The 19,541-nt window shown below is 41.6% G+C and overlaps 3 protein-coding genes across 6 annotated transcripts in view; 2 read left to right on the top strand and 1 right to left on the bottom strand.

The window, feature by feature from the left end:
• Positions 1–3,738: 3,738 nt before the first annotated feature.
• LOC121467096 lies at positions 3,739–4,475 on the bottom strand. Its single transcript, XM_041708191.1, has 2 exons — positions 4,368–4,475; positions 3,739–4,309 (listed from the first exon to the last, which is right to left on the bottom strand). Exon 2 carries the CDS (start codon positions 4,298–4,300, stop codon positions 4,016–4,018), a length of 285 nt encoding a protein of 94 aa, XP_041564125.1. The 5' UTR covers positions 4,301–4,309; positions 4,368–4,475; the 3' UTR covers positions 3,739–4,015.
• Positions 4,476–9,133: 4,658 nt separating this feature from the next.
• Positions 9,134–19,541, top strand: part of LOC108150250 (FH1/FH2 domain-containing protein 3) — a 42,721-nt gene continuing 32,313 nt past the window's right edge. For all 4 annotated transcript variants that reach the window (XR_005977233.1, XM_041708270.1, XM_041708269.1 and 1 more), the window contains exons 1-4: positions 9,134–10,048; positions 15,037–15,087; positions 15,146–18,591; positions 19,030–19,132. Coding sequence is in view for 3 of the 4 variants with exons in the window: in XM_041708270.1 (XP_041564204.1) it covers positions 10,028–10,048; positions 15,037–15,087; positions 15,146–18,591; positions 19,030–19,132 (3,621 nt within the window). In the remaining variant the exon portion in view is untranslated. The remainder of the gene's footprint in view (positions 10,049–15,036; positions 15,088–15,145; positions 18,592–19,029; positions 19,133–19,541) is intronic.
• On the top strand, positions 11,376–12,580 carry LOC121467112 (CCR4-NOT transcription complex subunit 2). The gene has a single exon (XM_041708273.1). It carries the CDS (start codon positions 11,607–11,609, stop codon positions 12,402–12,404), a length of 798 nt encoding a protein of 265 aa, XP_041564207.1. The 5' UTR covers positions 11,376–11,606; the 3' UTR covers positions 12,405–12,580.

Raw genomic sequence — 19,541 nt, 5'->3', positions numbered from 1 at the left:
GCTTATTCTTTAAATCATAAAGTTCATAATTTATATTTATTGGCTTATTTTGTTGGTTCAGAGGCCGTGGCTAAATTTTATTTTTTGCTCACCCGGCAAAACAATATTCCACCACGTAGCTTTTTGATAATAAGGCTGCTGAAGCTTGTTTTACAATTATTGGGGTTTTTGGTAAGATAATGAAAGAATGACGGGACTAGATTTGTAGAACATTTTTTTCGAAAGGTGCCTTGGTTAAATCTTACTAAGGTTTCAAAAATGTAAGCTACATAATTCGCCATCTTGTGAGAATTTACTGTTTTAAACCGAAATCTATACAGCAACATTAGTTTAGTTTGTTTCATAGACCTCATGGTATCCACTGGTACTCTGATTGATTTTATATTTATGTCATTAGCTTGAGAATCTAGGCAAATACAAAATTCTTGCCCAATTATAGGCCTTACAGGCATACGACATACAGATCTTGAAGGTGTTACAACATTTTTAAATCAGCAGAAAACTCATAAAAGTGTCAAAATTTTCTATGATATTCTTTTAAAATTATTTGCTAACAGCCAATTAGGATTACAGCAATGTGTTCTAATAATACTTGACTTTTGGCATCGAAATGTGTTATTTGCCAGCATAAATAAATAAGCGTAGAGAGCGAAAAAAGTGTGCGAAATAAACAAAAATATACAATTTTGAGTGAATCCTTGGCCATGCGGACAACAGTCTGCTCAGCCTCAGACAATGCGTTGTCATCTAACAATTGTTATTCAATGGTCACGTAGATGCCTGTCTCAGTATATATGTGTATTTTGGCAGCTGACTAGTCCCTCCATGTGCACATAGTAAATAACACATACAGTTTGTGAATACATTTGTTACATTTTGAGTGGACTTGATGGTGCGACTTTTGGCTCAGTTTTCCAAAGGAGCCGAAGCTTTTCGAGTGAATATTTGGTTCGTTTCTCAAGCGATCTCCTCCACCTGTGCTCCACACACGAACACACACGCCCCACTATACTTAAAAATGATTTTTCGCTTATTTTTAGCAACCGAAATTCATGTTATTTCTGCCTTTTTTTCGGCTTGCTCATAATCGTGTTCGTTTTCCACACACATTTCACCTGAGGCTAACACACACATCTGCAAATCTAGATGGGCTAACCATCCTTATATATAAGAGCAGTTTTTTGCTCCGTTCGCATTGGTATCTTGTAGATACTTAGCTCTGGCTGGCCATAACTTTATTTATTTTATGCATCCATATATACAATGTTGCCGCTACCCTGTGCATATATATAAGTGCGCGCCAGGCAGCCGTAGAATAATATTTAACATTTTGTGTGTTTGCCACATTTTGGAATGTGTAATAATTTAAAAATAACCTGGCGAATATGTAGCAAGCCGTTCGCCGATAAATAAGTCAGACAAAAATAGAATGAAGCCAGACAACGACACCTTTAGTCAAAAAATCCCATTCTCATCACGATTTGGGTTCGGAATGGGCAAATCTCTGCTCATGATGCTTTTTCGCCAGGTGTCTGTGTGAGTTTTCCGGCCCATTGCCCATCATTTTACAGCTGCACTGAGGTCAGTGATGGGGACAGGATCCCCAGTCCCATTCCCATTCCCATTTGCCTACCTCCACCTCAAGACAGAAATCACTCAGCGAACACTGGGTGTCTTCTATTTCTTTCATGTTTCGTGTGTGCCAGCATAGAAAATTGGGTCAAAATTGTTATGATCACAGATACACACGCACACAGCCTGCAGCCCGCTGCTATGCAGTTAAATATAGATCGACTTCAGCTTTATAGAGTGTGTGCCTACTTGACGAGCAGCCACTTTCTGCAAGACACTCCTCTTGGCCCAGGAGCAGGGTAAAGTGGAGGGCAGTAAAGTGGAGTGGAGTGGAGTGGCTGCCAGATAAGCTCAAGTGGGCGCCAGTCGAGGCTCCAACTAGGTGGGTGGTGCAGAAAAAGAAAATTCCCAGCCACCGGCCGGTAAAAATAGACCCCTAATGCATTCAAAACAAACAACAAAGGGTCTAATGCGTTGTATTTCCCTGGAAATCTACAACATTGCTTCCCGGTTTTCTTGGGTTTTGCGCGAATTTTCCATTTTCCTCTTTGCCATTTGGCGTTGACAACTTCGAATCATCTGGCTGATGATTCACAGGCGCTGCTCTCATAATGTCAATAGCCATTGTATGGCCCGTGGAAATGTGCCGTTGACAAATCTCGGATTTTGCATGTCCCGAAAGCACCCACTATCCGTTGGCCATATAGCCATATAGCCATATAGCATCGACATCGGGCTGTGACGTGGCGCACAATATCTGACTCACTCGGATGAAAAATACGGCAAACATGCTAAGATATATTCTGTACAAGATATATGGGTTGGTGGGTGCAAGAAAGCGTGAAATATTCTTTAATATTGCGAGCCGATCTAGCTCAAGATTTGATCTCAAATTTTAGCTATAAAAGGTCCAACGAATTGTTAGTGTTTTATATTAAAATAAATGAAAACTCATTTCTCCATGAGTAACAGAAAGAATTTCAGAATGAACGTAATCTGTTTATGAATAGATTCCGCATTTATAAATAGAAAGCCAAAATTAAACTTCTACTACTAATACTTTTAGCTATATTTTCTATCTGCACGTTTACTCTTTCCCTTGCATGTTGATCTTACCAATGAAATTGGCTGTTGACAGATTTATTCCATGGCAGGGTTACTCTAAAGTCATATGCAACTTGTCAGCATTAAAAAATTGTGGTTTTATGACCAGTATATTTTTAAATTACCATAAATATTTTTTTTAAATTTCAAGAGCATTTAAAATAAATAAAATCGCAGTTCGTTATAGGGTATTTAATCTTAGTTCATGATGTTTTTGCTTTTGGCTAAGCGATTAATCATCAAAAATATTTGCAGACCGTGATGTTAAATGCAATCGAGATTTAATTAATTCCGCCAGAGAAAAAAATTACATTTGACGTTACAAATTCAATTTATTTGTTTCTGTAAGTTGTGCGCTAAATATTTGTTGTGTTTAATGTAAATATTTTTAGCAGCAGTGTCATCGGACATTTGCAATTCTGTGTGTTTCATTAATTTTTGTATATGTATATATTTTATATATGTAGCTAGAAGTACGCGTTTTCGGAATTAAATTTACTTGTTTACAAGTAACTGATTTCTTTTTGTTTTCTTTATGTTGTTTTCAATAGTAAACTAAAGTACATAAACATTATACATAAATCAATTACTTACTTATTTATATTTATGTTAATACATCAGAAATAAATATTTTAAAAATACAAATATTTTAACAATATTCAAACAAAAATAACTCAATTGTTAACAGTGTATTAACAGATATCTGCTGTTCACTGCCTGGATTGTGGTATTAAAACCGCCTAATTGCACGCAATGTAATTTTGAAAATTTTAAAAAACTGCCCAAAAGTATGCATTTCCATAGTACAGCTAAAATAAAGTCAATACTTGAATGTTATATTTGTCTGTATGTTTGCTGGCAAAGGATTAAATTTATAATTTTATTTCTGCGATAATAATAACTAGTATTTTATCAACTTCACGGGTAAAGTGACGTTTTCTCCAAGACCCATTTGATTACCAAAATAATAATTTTAAGATTACCGAAAACAACTTATTTGAACAGACAGACGTACATTGATCCTGATCAAAACCATATATAATTTATAGGGTCCGAAGCGCATTCATCTACTTTTTACTTTTCAACAAATACAATATACCCAACATATAAGAACAACGTTCAATTAAATCTGATCTGCTATTAAATAACATGCTTGTAATAAATAAGAAATTGTTTTGGTTACTTTTAAAATATAAATATATAATCACAAAGATACAGGTGGGCTTGAAAAGAAACATCAGGAAAATATAAGCCTAAAAAGTACTAATTAAATTATATTTTGATTAGGGAAAATAATCGTTTTAGTTTTCACTAAATTATTTAACAAAAACCTCTAAATTCACTGCAAAAAGAACTCAATCAGGTTGGTAATGCGACGCGTGCTAACGTAGTTGATTAGCACGGCGTAGGCATAGCAGGTATAGATGTAGGCCCACCACTGAAAGTGGTATGGCTCTTTGGATCCTCCGCCTCCTCGGAGACGTCCGAATCCCATGTACCCATTCGCCTGCAGGACGTGGGCGTGGCGCCGCTCGGTGAGAAGGCGGCGGAATACCGCTCCGCTCAGGTAGACGACGGTCAGCAGGAGAATGAGGCGTCGCAGGTGCACCAGCAGCAGCGCCATTGTTGGTATCTGCACATGCCAACTTAATTTCTCATCAGTAATTAAAACAACTTTAATGGGAACATACCTGAGGAAGTTTTCCTTAAAAATTAATGTTTACTTGTGCGTTTTTCGATTTATTTTTTCGCATTTACGCGAGCTCTTTTCATTCCACCTTGTCGTTTTGTTTTCATCGCATTCTTCGTTTTCCTCTGTGGTGGATTTGTATATATAAATCGGAAAAACGTTTTGGCTGGCAACACTTGCCAAAAGTTTTCAAAACTATTTTTGAAAAAGCCATAAAGCTTTTCATGTTTGGCCGTTGCAAAATTTGAACTGAACTTGTTTGGTTCAATACAAAACACTTGTTAAATTTGTTTATATTTTGTAATAAATTCCAAGCGAATCTAACGAATATTGTCAGTGCTTGCCAAATCGAATTAAAATCCACTTCAAATTGAGCATGAAAAGCCTCTTCAGATTGCTATCAGCGCCTCTGACATAAGCTATCTCTAAGTACTGCCACAAACAAATATCTAGAAAAATCAACAGGCTGCATCCGATTAAGATCGATCGAGTCAGGGGCGTACTTAAAGGGGTTATATATAAAATATTGAAATAAAATGGAAAAGCAATAATCATATTCATTATCATTAATGAGAATTTAATTAAGTAGCAGAATAGAATAAAATAAATTTGTCAGAATACTTATAAAATTCTAGGAAAACCCCATCGACCCTTTCCTCAGCTTCTGCGTATACGCAATGCGTATACGTAATTTTTCCATGAACGAAACTAAAAGATATACTTGAAACAGAAAGAAATACTTAAACAGCTCCATGCAATGCAACCTTGAAACGGCGATCAAATCGCCAGTATATCGTAGCGGGAGCAGCCTAAGCACCAACACATCCCCACATGTTTGTCGGAAAAAAGCAAACAAATCCGCTTGAAGATTGCAACACGCAGTGAGGTTGGTTAAGAACAACAGCCAAAGGCCGCGGCATAATACAATATTTAAATTAAATATTAGCACACCGAAACGGAGCAGATCGCCGTCTGGAAAATGGGGAAAATGTGAGACGAATGTGTGGCAACAGCCATCTATCTACAACCAAACGGAAAACAAGATGTAAATAACAAAAAACTAAACAAAAACATAAACCAAAAACTATTAAGTTCAAATTGGGGCATATTGTATTTAACTGTGACATGGCAACCAAAATAAGATGAAGTAAAATTATGTTTGATGTCTTATATACTACTATATATATATGACATGTTTACGTTTTTATAGACTTTTTCGGGCAAACAGCTGCCTGTTAAATTAGCATTGCAACAGAGCAATGTGTTAACTATAAATTGACATATTTAAATAACGTAATAAACATTATAATTAAAAGAACTTTTAAGGTTTAATAAGCACAATAAAAGAATGGCGCCTTACTTTATTGAATATTCAGATATACATTTTGTCTTTGCATTGTATTGTGAATCTGGGGATCTACTACTTGGACCCTTTTCCCCAAAAGCATCTGACCACAAAACAATTTTCTCTGCTTTTATTGTGTTTTATGTGCACGCAAACAAATCGCTTTTGCTCGACAAGCCGCCCTCTGTTCCTTATCCCCGATCCCCGATCCCGGGTCCCCGATCTAGGATCCCTCCCCCTGGCCACAAAACACTCGATTCGTTTTATTAACTACCGTTTGCATCGTTTCATTGCATAATCTGTCGCTGAAGGCACGCCCCCAAAAGGCCGCAGACACACTCGTAAATTACAACTCTGAAAATCGTACGAAATGATTGAAAAGCCCAGAGATCGGCCACTGGGATGCGGATGAAGATGGAGTTGCTTTCAGCGAAAAGATCGCATCCCATAGGAGCCTCTGGGCTTGCACTGAAAAAAAATCAGCTCGAAAACTTTTTATTTACCTATTTGTATATTACAAGAATGAGGTTTTAGTTTTTCTTTACAAGCTTTTACATCAAATCAAATGATCAAATGATTTGATGATGCTTAAAAAAACACCTAAGAATATATTCTTATACTTAAAAACTTGTATATAAGCATTGCACATTAATTAAGATTAAATTAAATTTAAAATTTTCTTAACGTTTGAATTAAAACATGTTTGAAAGTAATAAAAATAATTTTCTTAAAAAAAAAGTAAACTTGAATTGTTTATCATAATAACATTAAGATCTTTCCCTTAATACTTTTAAACATAGAGTAATCCATTTGAAATTAATACCTATCATATAATTTCAGGCCTGCTTTTGTAAGCTAGGATAGACAATAAGGCGAATATTAATGAACAGTCTTTTTTCCATAAGATTACATTGATCATAACTCAGTATATATTTTTTTCTCTGCAGCTGAGTGGCTGGGTAAGGGGTTGGCATGGGGCAGCATGATTGACCGACTGCGTGGTGCACCTCGCCGTTGCTCCCGGGGATTGCCGGTCTGACTTTTATGGCCGTCGGTGTATTTCTTTTTATTGCCTGCCCAAAATCCGTTTCTAGTTTTCCACCGCCGTTCCTCTTGATTTGTTTGCATTCAGTTTTCATTTTTCGGCTTTTGGTTTTCAGTTTTCGGTTTTTTCTGGGTTGCGTTGGCGTTGGCGTCACTGCCGGCAGCACGCACTGGGAAAATATTTGTGGAAAGCATGCGAAATGCACGCCTGTTGTGGATCTTTTATATTTTTTAATGCAGCGCTGAAAGCTATTTGTATCTGTCGGTCAGATTGGGTTAAGACGCCGCCGCCCTGCGTGTCTTTCGTCAAAGTGTCGAGCCACTTTGCCGGGGGCTATTAGCCCATTGATGCCGTTGCCTTTGGCTTTTCCTCCCTTTTGCTCAGAGGTAATTTAGCATCTTTGTCTGATTTATGGCACAGGCAACGCAGGCATTCTATTTCACATGAATGGTTTTTGACATTTTGCGCATATTTAGTTTAAATGTTTCTACTAGAGCCAACGAATGCCAGTTTTATTTCGTGTTTAGACGTCATCTTTTTAGCCGCTCGTTTCCGGTGACTGCCGGCAGCAGTGGCAACTGCAAAAGTAGCACACAGTTTTTATTTTTAAAACCAGAACAAATATGCGATATGTGTCGTCGTCTTCTGCATGATATCTGTAATAGTTTTCTCGGGGTATTCTGTGATACACAAATGAACCGAATAATGCCCGGGGGCAGAGGGTAAGTAAGGAAGTAAGGGGAATCCATCCTATTAGGGGAGTCAAAACAGATGAAATTGAATGAAAATTATGCAATAAGAAAAATACAGGGCTAGGGTATTTAAGTAAAAGCGACTAAATGTTTTAACAATTGTTTATTTCAAAATGGAAAAAGATTTCATAATTTTTAGATAAATACCACATACAATTATAATTATTTTATGAAGCTTCAAAAATCATTTAACATATTTTGAAGACAATTTCAATATTAATCCTTTATAAATAATCAAATAACAATTCGTAAACAGTAACAATTTTTAGTCTTCACCAATCCATATGATTTTAGAGAACATTTTATTTTAATTTTTCAAGCCCTATGTGTATGTGATATCTAATTAGCACATAAGTCTCAGGAATATGTTAAGCTGAGAAAAGTGTAATATTCGTTTTTCCTCCTAGACAGATTATAATCCGAGGGGACACCTCATCAGGTTCAGGTTGTAGACCCCCGTCAATTGTTGGCCTGCCTTTCGCTGTCTTTCATTCATGGGAACATGACAGACTGCATCTGTATCTGTAGATGACAATTATCGTTTGCAACATACATACTTTTTTATGTCTTTTTCTGGACACCCCAAAACATGTTCCCGGCCTCCCAACCCAGCGCCCACTCATCGATTAGTCACCGATGCCAAAAATATTTAAATTAAATTATTCGACCAATAATAGACGAAAATAGCTGGGATGGAATGAAGCAGTCCCAAATAGATGTAAAATACTTTTGAGTTGCATTTTATGAGCATTACAAGAATTTTTACGCATTTCCCTACACTGTGGTAGTTGAAATCAAGAAGCTGGCACATATAGTCTGTTGGCCGATTTCTGTCAGATATATGCGGAGCAGATGTACACATAGGAAAAGATAATTCGATGACGGGCCGAAGCTTTAAATGCTCTTTGTTATAAGTTAAATTCCTTTGTTTGGTTGAAGTAACTAAATTTTCTGTCATTGCATTAAATATATGTCAATTTATTTAAAAACTTGTATCAATACATAGGATATGCTAACTAAATTGGAAGTTGCTTTTACATTTTCTTAAAAATAAAGTTAACTTACATTTCAAATAAATGATGAAGCCCAAAATTTATCACTTTTTATTGGTTTTTTTTAAAATATGTTCAGAATTAGTTGTATTTCTTCAAAACCATAAGACAGCATTTTTCTTTTTAAGTTGAGTTATATTGACAATATTAATTGGATAACATAAGCTTAGTTTAAGCCTATTTAAGTTTTTTGATTATTTTCGTAAATATCAGGAAGTATAGTTTCGTTTTATAATGTTTAAAGCTGTCCGATTAAAGAATTTGTCGATGAAAAATAAGGGTGATTTTACTTGATTTTAAGGAAATTATCCTAACAATTATACCCCCCTTTTAGAGTATATTAATAACTTTTATTTTATTCTCTATTGCAATTTACAAACGCTGCGATCGTCGACGGAGGAGAGCCGGAAGAATCTCCGAGAGCTTCTTCTCCGATTCTCTCGCTTGCCGAAAATACACGCACACCCGAAGCAAGAGAGGCGGAGACTTTCCTCTGCTCAGCTTTTCACGCAATTCGCTGCGAGCAGCCAAAAGAAAATCTCGGCACGAAAATATTTTCACAGCGACCAGACAGTTTTCCTTTGACAACACGCCGAGTCGCACACGCTTTAAATCTCGGCCCGATTCAATTCGATTTGCAGTGGGCCAACAAAATCGAGAACTCAAAAACAAAATCGCGTTTGCATGCGACAAAAATCTTTCAGCGAGTGTGTGAATGTTGCTAAATTTATAAATAACAGCTTAAGTTGTGCTGCTCCCAAAGTAAATTGAAATAAAAGCAAAAGTGATGCGTTCGCCGTCGTCGTCGTCGTCGTGAGCAGGGAAAACGGAGATGGAAAATGGGAAAATAGGAAAATAAGAAAAATATCAACGCATAAATAAAGCGTGGCGTTCGCGTCCGATTCTGTCGCATTTGCCGGCTGCATTCCCAAATAGATCGGGGCGCTATAGCCTATAGCTGGTTGTATGCCCGTTGGCACTTCGGTGCGAGTATATATCCCCAACCTGGCCGGTGCGTGCCGGTGGATTATGTAAAGTGGCACACGGCCGAACCCCATACCATTATCTCGCTATATCGTCGAGCGCGAAAAAAACAAAGGAAACGGAATGAAAGTTTACCGAAGGAATAAATGAAATGAAAATAAAATAAAATAAAAAATAAAATAGAATACAGAGAGTGTCGTGGAAGATCGCTAGAAATTTGTAGCACGCGCGCGATTTCAGTAAGTGCATCTAATTTATTTTGCATCTATTGCAATTGAGAGGCGTTCGCCGAGTGCATCCGCCAGATACGTTTTCGTAATTGTCGTCAGTGGTTCGAGTTGCTCCGTTTCGATCGCGCGAGTGTCCGCCAGATTGGATTACCAGCCAGGCCCAAAATAAATTATACAATTCTGAAGCGGGCACAACATATTGCGAACAAATTTTGATCGGAACGATCGAGGATCGCCTGCCAAAAGCAACGTAATGTCGTCCTACCGCAGTTATGTAAGTGCTAGTTAATGCAGCGCCAACTATCCGTATCTGTATCTACGTACCCGTACTATATAGTGTGTATCTCGATCTGTGTATCTGTGCTCTGTATCTTTTTGCAATTCTTCGCATCCACGAATTTTGTTTATTTCTAATTTGTTGCCTTACCTCATGCGAGAGTATTTGGCAGATACCTATACACACATGTACTGGCAGATAAAATGTATCTGAAACTTTTGCCCGCGTATCTGTGAGCTCCAGTTCCATTGATAAACAATTCAAATACAAATTTGCTCGTTCGTTGTCTGGTTTTCGGTTCGGATTTCTGTCTAGTTGATTGTTCTAATTTTCTATCCATACAAATTATGGCCGAGGTGTGGCAGCTGAATGACCGAATGTTTTAGTGTTTGAATAGCAAACAAATGTAAATGTAAATAAATGGCTTTTATTTTGACAGAGCAGGTTGAATTGTTTGTTGAACTTTTCTAATTTGATTAATGTTCAAATGCACAATTTTTGAGTATTTGACTGATTTAATGCTGAATATAGTCAGCTCTTAATTATATGCTTTGATTTATTTATTGTTTCATTACGTTATTTAATCTCGGTAAGGGAGGTGTGACTAAAAAACTATTTTGTTTCCTTCTAAGACTATACCCTCAATTTAATACCCAGCTTCTAATCCCAACACAACCACTCCATTTCGGTTGTCACTCCACATTTTTAATCGTTTTTCTTCTAATTCCCTTCATGTTCAACTCATTATATCCTTTTGTTCCCAAGCATATAGTTTATGACTTTAGCTTGACTTCTGACTCATTGTGCATTAATCAATTAAATATATAAACTGATAAATTTATGGGTGGCAAACAACAAGTTTCTGCCCCTCCGCTCCACTTCTTCCACTTCACTTCTTTCACTTCACCCCGAGTCATTTCTCCAATTATATTTAGACTGTTTCTAAAAATGTTGGAAGTAAAGCAAAATGATTTCTGTTTCTTTCACGTTGACGCAGTCTTCTGCTTCTGGTTGGAGTTGGTACTTTGTTGAGGATTTTTATGGCCAGGAGGAAGTTGTAAATATTTATGACACGCATAAAGTTGAAAGTTCTTCGGTGAGAGCCGCGAAGCACGCACCACATAATTAATTAACAAAGTGTGAATATTCAAGCAATTTGTTTTCAAGGAAGTAAGTATGAGGGAGGTAACATAGAAAAAGAAAAAGAAGGAGAGAAAAGGATCATTAATACATGATAAAAATTGTATTTTTTAGGAAAAATATTGCTCATGTATGTTAGTTATTATCAAGTTCTTAATTTGCGTTGATGATCAGGTATTATTTGAATCTCTTATCAAAGCGTATCAAAATTTTGTGTGTGTAGGAGAAAGGAAGGCGGTGCTAGGCGCTTCTGGAATAGGCTTCAAGGTCAAGTTTTTTTTGTAATAAAATAAAGTTGTCTGTGTCTGAGATTAACCACCCCCGTTCTCTCACATAACCACCCCACCGCCAACTGCCTTTAAACGACACATCAGAAATTTACACGGAAAAAGGTATTTGTATAAAAAATATAGGAATGACGCGGCGTCGTCGTCCACGTTGCAAGGTGAATCCCTCGTTAGCGCTGAGGAAAAAGAATCAGGAAAGTTCTTCCAGTCGTCCAAAGGTGGAGCCGCCACGCCCACCGCCCCTGCCGGATCCGCCCAGTGAAGAGCCGCCGGAAAGTGACTCCACCTCGAGTGGAGATGCCGTAGTCGACTCGGACTACAAACTCTTCCCGGAACTCTACGATCGCCAGCCGCCGCTGCCCACGTTTGCCGATGTTTTCGGCCAACCCTCTTACGAATTGGTGGTCAAGGGATCGGATCCAGCCACTTCTTCTACCACGTCGAAAGCGGCGGGCATCCGGAGTACAACCGATGGAAAATTTACCAATATTCCGCCTTCCATGCTGGGCGATCGGTTTGGCATCGTCGGACTTTTAGCCTCCATGCGAGCGACGCACACGGATCCGGGCGCCACGCAGCTGGTCTTTGGCGAGGATCTGACCACCTACGGACTGGATCTAACCGCCCAGGGAGACATCTATGTGCACTTCAATGGACCCCTTACCCTCGAGCCGCCCGAGAGGAGCTCCATGGACTGCGCCCTCGAGCTGGGGATGCGCGCCATGCGGGATGCGATGGACAGGTGTCCGCTAAAGCCTCCAAGTTGTGATCCATTCGACCCGGAGACCCGACATCTGGGCCTTATCAGTGGTTTGGGCCAGTTCGGGACCCAGAAATCCGACCCGGTAACGAGCTCGGATCCACAGCCAACCACTGATGAAGCAAGTGCTTCAAAAACGAATCGAGAAAGAAGCCAGGACAGCTAACACAATCAAGATCGGCGCCAAGGTTAAAAACGTAGACTTAGCCAGCATAGGATAGCAGCTTGGCAGTTGGATAGGTCTTTGAAAACTTGGTAAAATTGTTGATCTTCGTGAATTGGTGGCCCTTCCAAATATGAACTTGTTTGGCTCTAAATATATAGAATCGGTTTAGGAGTAAAGATGGTTTTTAATTGGGGAAAGGAATAATTAATTGATTTGCTTTCAATTTATAAATTTAAAAATATGACGATAAAACAGTTGCTAATTGAAATGAATTTTCTTTTTCATTTTGCATTAATAATTATAATATTTTTTGTAGTGCAAAATTTATGATCTTGTTAGAATATGTTTTAGGTTTGTGGTAAATTATAATTTGTAATTGCACCCACAACTTTATAATAATTGTGTTAGATCCTTACCTGCTCTAAACCACCGCCGATCTTTACACACTTTAGTTTTCGTGAAACGCAGTTTCGACACATTTGACAGAGCAAACTAGAGAAGCATTTAAAAATAAATCATTTGTCTGGCACGCGAATATTCAGTCGCCACTTCGACTCATCTGGGGTCACAGTCCAAATACTCTGTGAGTGGATGGTTTTTTCTGGTGGTGCTTTATGGGCCTTGGCCACTGACTGCTCCTGATCCCCGGTTCCCAATCCCTGGGGCTCTCCTAATTGAGACCGCATAATAACGCTGTCAGAAGTGCGGCACTCAGCTGGAATCGGTGAATCGGCGGCGAACAAAGTACACATGGCGAAGCCATTCCAGCGAAGATCCATAGACCCGTCCACACGATCATCTTGGCTCCTCCGGCTGAGTGTCTCCGTATGCTTGCTTTGCACATTGTTGGCTATTTGTGTGTTTGGCATTCCATTTCTCTGAGCGAAAACAATTAGCCGAGACTGTCTGTCTTTCTTCCTCGCTCCCTCTCGCTCACACGCCCATTCTTCACATTGGGCGGGCGCTGGAAAATGTAATAATATTATTTTTTATCCCCCGATAGTTGTCATTCGCCGGGATTGGCGCCACTTGGGACCGGCCCTATTTCAAGTGATTTAAGTAGAGAAATTCCTGTGCTGTATTTTCAGGGCCAAATTCCATCACAATCGTGAGAGTTCATTAAAGGTTAAGAAAATTGAAATAGTTTACAATTTATGGTAAATAGTTTTTCAGCGATTTTATCATATTATAAGCGTTCTTGAAAGTATAAAACTCTTTGATACCGAATATAGTTATAGGACATTAATAAATTATTTGTTTTATTTGTTTTATTTGTTTCACCTGTTTTCTACTATTTAGTATGTCAAAAGCTTGTGGTAATTTTTTTTAATTAAGGGTTTCTTATGAAACTAAATGATAAACCTTAAACAAATCAGTTAACATCAAAATTAAATGTGTTAAAAGTGAAATAAAACCATGCTTCAACAGCATTTCATCTGCTCATAAAAGATAATTTTCAATAATTAGCCAAAAATCGTTTGTGTTGCCAAAAATCTTTAAACCGACGACACGTATTTTGCAATGTTAAATGGGTGCCTGATCCTCAAAGATATAGTTGGGTGAAATTTGTCAACCCACCGCCCCTCTCCTCAATGAAGAAAGGCCAAAGTGGTCGGGGCCCCCGCAATTTTCATTATATTCGAGGGAAACTCAACGTGTCTCGATGGACGAGGGCAATCGTCTAATGCGCTGCGGCCGAGATTAGAAGGCAGATGTTGAAATAATCGAAATGAATCTGTTTACACGTCCAAATTAATTGAAAAACGCGTGCTGCAGCGCCATTTAATTGAAAATGAAATAGACGCAGCAGCAGAGATCCCAAACCGAATCAGAGGGAAATGCATTGGGCGAGTTCAAAGAGGCAGCAGTCCCGATCCCAGCCACAAATAGTCCATCGAGGAAAATGGGGGGCAATGGGATTCCTTGGCATCCGATGCCGATGCCGTTGCTAATGTTGATGTTGATGTTGATGTGGCCGATGTGGTGAGGTAGCTGCTGATGCGATGCTACTCTGTGGCTGACGATGATGAAATGCGTGCGAATAATTGTCGAGTGCACAGCTCATTGAGAAAATTCCCCGGGAAAATGGAAAAGGTGGTGCTGCAGTCTGCAGGGGGCGGAATGTGGGGCAGCCACTTTGTTTTCGTCTTGTTTTGCTGGAGTCAATTGCTTTCGGACTCTTAGAGCGCCAATCAATCAAAGCCATGTGATTGCCCATCAGTTTCAATTTCTTTTGAATGAGAGCATGCACATCTTGCCAGCAAACCCCACCGACCGAAATGAGCTATAAAGAAATCATTCAGTCTTTATTTACTGGTCGAATTCACTGAGAGAATGAGTTTAATTTAAATTTGCCAAATCATTCGTATACATCGTTAAACATATGTGTTAAATATTTGTCCAATGAGGGAGCAAAGACCTTTCTCTGACAGGGGACTTTATATATATAAATAGGATCTATCATTTATTTAATTTTGAATTTGTAATCTATATATTAATAGTTTTTACATTAATCCCTAATTAATAATTGGCTTTCTAGACAACGTTGACTAGTTTTTGTCATGTATATGTATATCATGCATGATACTTTCTTTAAGATTTATTGATTATATTTTTTATTTTCTTATTTTAGACCCCTTGGAAGACGAGCTTGGGCAGTTCCTACAAGCCTGCCAGTTCTTCGGTGGGTAGCCTAAAATATATACTTAATCACTTGTCTAATTGAACTTTACCACCCGCAGTATGGCACCTCCGGTGATTCCACATCGCGATACACTTCGCTGGCCACGCCTAGCTCCTACAGACCCTCGTTTTCTGGAGGAACGTACCGCCTCAAAAGGGATCCACCACCACCATCAGTCACAAGTACTCCAGTTACGAGCTATGTCAGTCGCTATGCCAAGACAGAGCCCAAAGAAGCAGCTCCAAGTGAGCGAACTAGTCCAGTTAAAAGATATACGGGTACGTCAACCAGTTCGCTTGGCAAATATGTGAGATCTCGAGATCCCAGTCCAGTGGCGCTGGAACACACTAACCGCAACAAATCGAGAGACCCAAGTCCCGTCAACGACAGTGCCAGGAGTAAACTGGGAGCCACATACCGCGGTGGTAATACGACCACCTCCAGTTCATCCTCTTCGGGCACGAGAAACGCATACAGCAGTCGCTATGGAGCGGGTTCTCGGATCTCGGGAAACGGAAGTGCCCTTTCCTACCTGACCACCAGTGACTTCCATGCCAGAACTGCCAGCAGGGCCAAGGCCAGCAGAGAAAGGGAGCGGGAGAAGGAGAAGGAGCTGGAGCTGGAGATCGAGGAGAAGCCCAGCGAGGTATCCAATGGCAAGGACAAGACTCCCGAGAAGGAGAAGGAAAAACATCCAGCAGACGACACAGAAACCAATGAGACCTTCATCACCATTTCCGTAGTCACTAGAGCCACTTCGCCAACCCTACCGGGCAGCACCACCGTTCAGCGAACCCGTCGCATTGATCCGGCCAAGACGATCGAGAAGACCATCCAAAGATCCACCAAAAAGCGGGAGACGACGGATCAGGAGATTCAGTCGGATAGACTGGACGATTCCAGCAGATATCTTCGCTACAGTGCAGGCAGTAGTATAGGCTCGACCTATAGTCCACACAGGGATAGGATCAGCAGTCTGCGTTACAGCGCCAGTCCATTGAACAGTTCAGGATCAGCGAAATCCAGTTCAGTGGGTGAAGGAAAACCGATTCAGTCAATACCAGAAGCCGTGTCACCAGCTAGAACCAATGGTTCGGTGAGCTCGGCCAAGTCCTCGGAAGCTCTGTCGCCGCCAAGAACAAATGGATCTGTGAGTTCTGCGAAATCCACTGAGCTCCTTTCGCCACCCAGAAGTAATGGTTCAGTGAACACTTCAAAGTCACCAGAAGCTGTCTCACCGCCCAGGACAAATGGCTCTTCGAGCTCTTCGAAGTCCACAAAGTCCAAGCTCTCACCGCCAAAGGCCATACGCCTGAACTCACGGCAATCTTCGGTGGAGAACTTGGTGAACAAGCCACCGGCACCACCCAACAAGGCGGACTCACCCACCAAGACCTGCAGTTCCAGTTCGGGCAGTTCGGCGGTAAAGTGGCCGAACAAGGACTTTCGCAAGTCGTCTCTAAATGTGGGACCCACGGACAGGCCTCGAAAGTCGCGAACTCCGAGTAGCGGCGGGGAATCCGAGGATCTACCCAATGGTAGTAGTTTGGAGCGATCACCCAGTGCCGGATCCGAGGGTAGCTTGGCTTCAGCTGGCTCATCCAAGAAGTCAAACAAACTGAGCAACGGCAAGGTGTCTGGTGGCAGTTCGAAGCCAAAGAGCCACAAATCGTGCAGCGAAACCACCACCAGCACCACCGGCAACTCATCCTCGGCCACCGCCTCCGCTTCGGATAGCGAGCAGCGGGTCAAGACCGTGAAAAAGCAAGCCAAAAAGAAGGGAGGAGCTGGCAAGGTCGCCGTCGCCGGTGCTACCGCCCACAACAAGCCAAATAGCACCACTGAATCACCGCCCGCCGTGGCCGATGTGGTGCCAGCGACACAGACAAGACTGAAGAAGCTATCGGCGGTATCGAATTTTTTCGCCAGCCGTCAGCAAGACGCAAATAACGAGCCGATCTTCCTCGAAAGCTCCGAGAGCTCGGGCGAACCGGAGGCGCTTTCGCTGCCAGTGATCTCGGGCATATCGAAAATCTCTGGGATCAGTCTGAATACAGATTTGCGAACGAACGAACCGCGAACGACGCCATCGAGCGAAGCGAAACCCTCACCTCCAACGAATTCCCAGAGTTCGAGCACACGTTGTCCGCGGGAGAGCACCACGGGAACAGGGACTAGACGGCCCACCACCACCAGCATCAGCACCATTAGCACCACCCAGGAGACGAGTCTCACCACGACTGCCAGCTTGACCACCTCCGAGCAGGACGATCCCAGTTGGTGGCAGGACACCAGTTTGCAGATAAACACGGCCTCTGCTTTGGATCAGAATAACCGAGGCGAGATGCCGCCGTACAGGCTGAGGCACATCGATTCTGGGGAGGAGCAGGCCTGGTGGCTGCGCCAGGATGAACAGGGCGATGAGGACGACACTCTGGCGGAGGAGACTCTCAATCCGCTAGATGACGATGCCGCCCAGGAGCCGAGCAAAGGCACCTGGTGGAGCCAGGAGGAGCAGGACTCCAGTAGTCAGGTGAAGCTGATGCCCAGGAGCAGACTGTCGCCGGAAAAAGATGCCTGGTGGCTGGAGGAGGAGGAGGAGCAGGCCGAAGGGTCTCCCAAGGAGCAAGTGAACGATGTCAACAACAACAGCGAGCCACATGTAGAGGTGACCCTGAAATTACCCTCGAACGGCAGTCAGCGGAGTTCCAAGGCTAGTGTCTCGAAAAGTGTAGGCAGCTCCAAGAGTAATGGATCCAATCCTTGGTGGCTATCCGGACCCGCCCGCAAGATGTTCAATGTGCAGCGCGTGGAGTCCGGCGAAAGAGCATGGTGGCAGGAAGAGCCCGAGGAGCCACCTCAAGAGGAAAAGGAGAACGAACCGCCGCCGGTGAAGCCACCCACTCCACCACCGCGAATCATCCGGCACTGGGAGTCCGGGGAGCGGGCCTGGTGGCTGCAGGAGGACTCAGCTCAGCCCGCGGGCGAGGATGTGGAGCAGCCAGTGAGTCAGCAGGACTCCAGGGATGAAGTGGATCTCAGGCTGGCTGCACCATCACCACATCCATTGGCATCTCAAGAGCTGAGCAGCTCTTTCAACTTTAATGCCTCCTCAGAACGACCTCCTCCCCTGGGTCAATGCGCCAGTCCCGTGCGCTGCCCCTCGCCCTACGACAACATTCCAAGGTCGCAAGTGCAGGAGGCACCACCACCGCTCATGTCCACGCCCCCTGCCACCCTGACCCCTCTGCAGCCGCGCTTTTCACCACAAACACGACGGGCCGGCGAAAAGCTCTTCATCTCGCGGCACCAAAACATCGACGAGCTGCTGGGCGGGGCCTGCCGCCCCCTCAGTCCGCTGTTCTACGGGAACACCCATCCTGCGGAGGCTGAGCTGACTCCTTTGGCCAGCAAGAACATGTTCCTGCTCGAGGAGGTCACCCCCGACCAGGTGCGAATCCACGACAGCACCGCCCAACTGCCGGTCATCCAAAGAATGCAGCGGTAAGTTGAGATTTAAGTTGCTTAAAGTTAACAGTGAGGCTTGTTTTTTTAGTATTCCTTCATTTATGTTTTCATTGTTTAAGAACAAAAATTTGCCACTCAATATTTAAGTGGATAATGCCTTTAACAACTTCTTCATTTAAATAATGCTAAGGAAGCTGTTTTTTAGTAAATGGAAAAACCACTAAAAAGTATTATTTGCGCTTTATTTATTTTTAGTAGATTACAAGGGTGTTAGTAAATAAGTACCAACTCAGGTGCGATAATTTGGCACTTAATTCTGATAAGAATTCTCAAAATAAGGGAAACTCATGAAACTTATATGTAGGTCCCTGAAAATAATGTCGAAGATAAAGCTTTCGGAGTGAGCTTTTTTGTTTGTTGTGTGGTGAATTTGCTCAACATGTGGTTGTTAATCTTTCTCTCTTGATCTTGCAGCGATGTCGAGTGGTTGGAGAATGGCAGCAGCTTTTACGAGCAACCCAAGCATCAACAACAACAACAACAACAACAACAACAACAACAACAGCAGCCGCGCAGGGTAAGTGTCCACCCATCCAGCCCCCCACCCCCTTGGAATCCCCTAATTTCAAAGACGATTGCAAGCGTTTTGGCAGCCTGCCCGTCTTGTTGCGATATATCGACTGCCGCCCACGCTTCAGTTTATTTATACAAATACCCTCAGTCGGTGGAGTACATTTTCGGCAAAGTATATTGGCTCGCCTGTTGGTATGTCTTTCACTTAGATTTCTTCACGACCTTCTAAGAATCAAATGGCTTTACTTTATAGATGACTAACAAATGCGTTGTTTATAATTAATTTTAAAGGGGAAAGTTTTAATAAGCGTGAGTCTAAAATTTAGTTTTAAATGTGCAAGAACTCTTTAAAAGATGTATGGATTATTTGAGTAAAGATTCACTTAAATTCAAACTATTATCATAGGTAACTT

Source organism: Drosophila elegans, unplaced genomic scaffold, assembly GCF_018152505.1.
Source record: "Drosophila elegans isolate 14027-0461.03 unplaced genomic scaffold, ASM1815250v1 contig_208, whole genome shotgun sequence".
In the NCBI taxonomy this organism is placed as follows: Eukaryota; Metazoa; Arthropoda; class Insecta; order Diptera; family Drosophilidae; genus Drosophila; species Drosophila elegans.
This window is presented reverse-complemented; position numbering and strand designations above follow the sequence as displayed.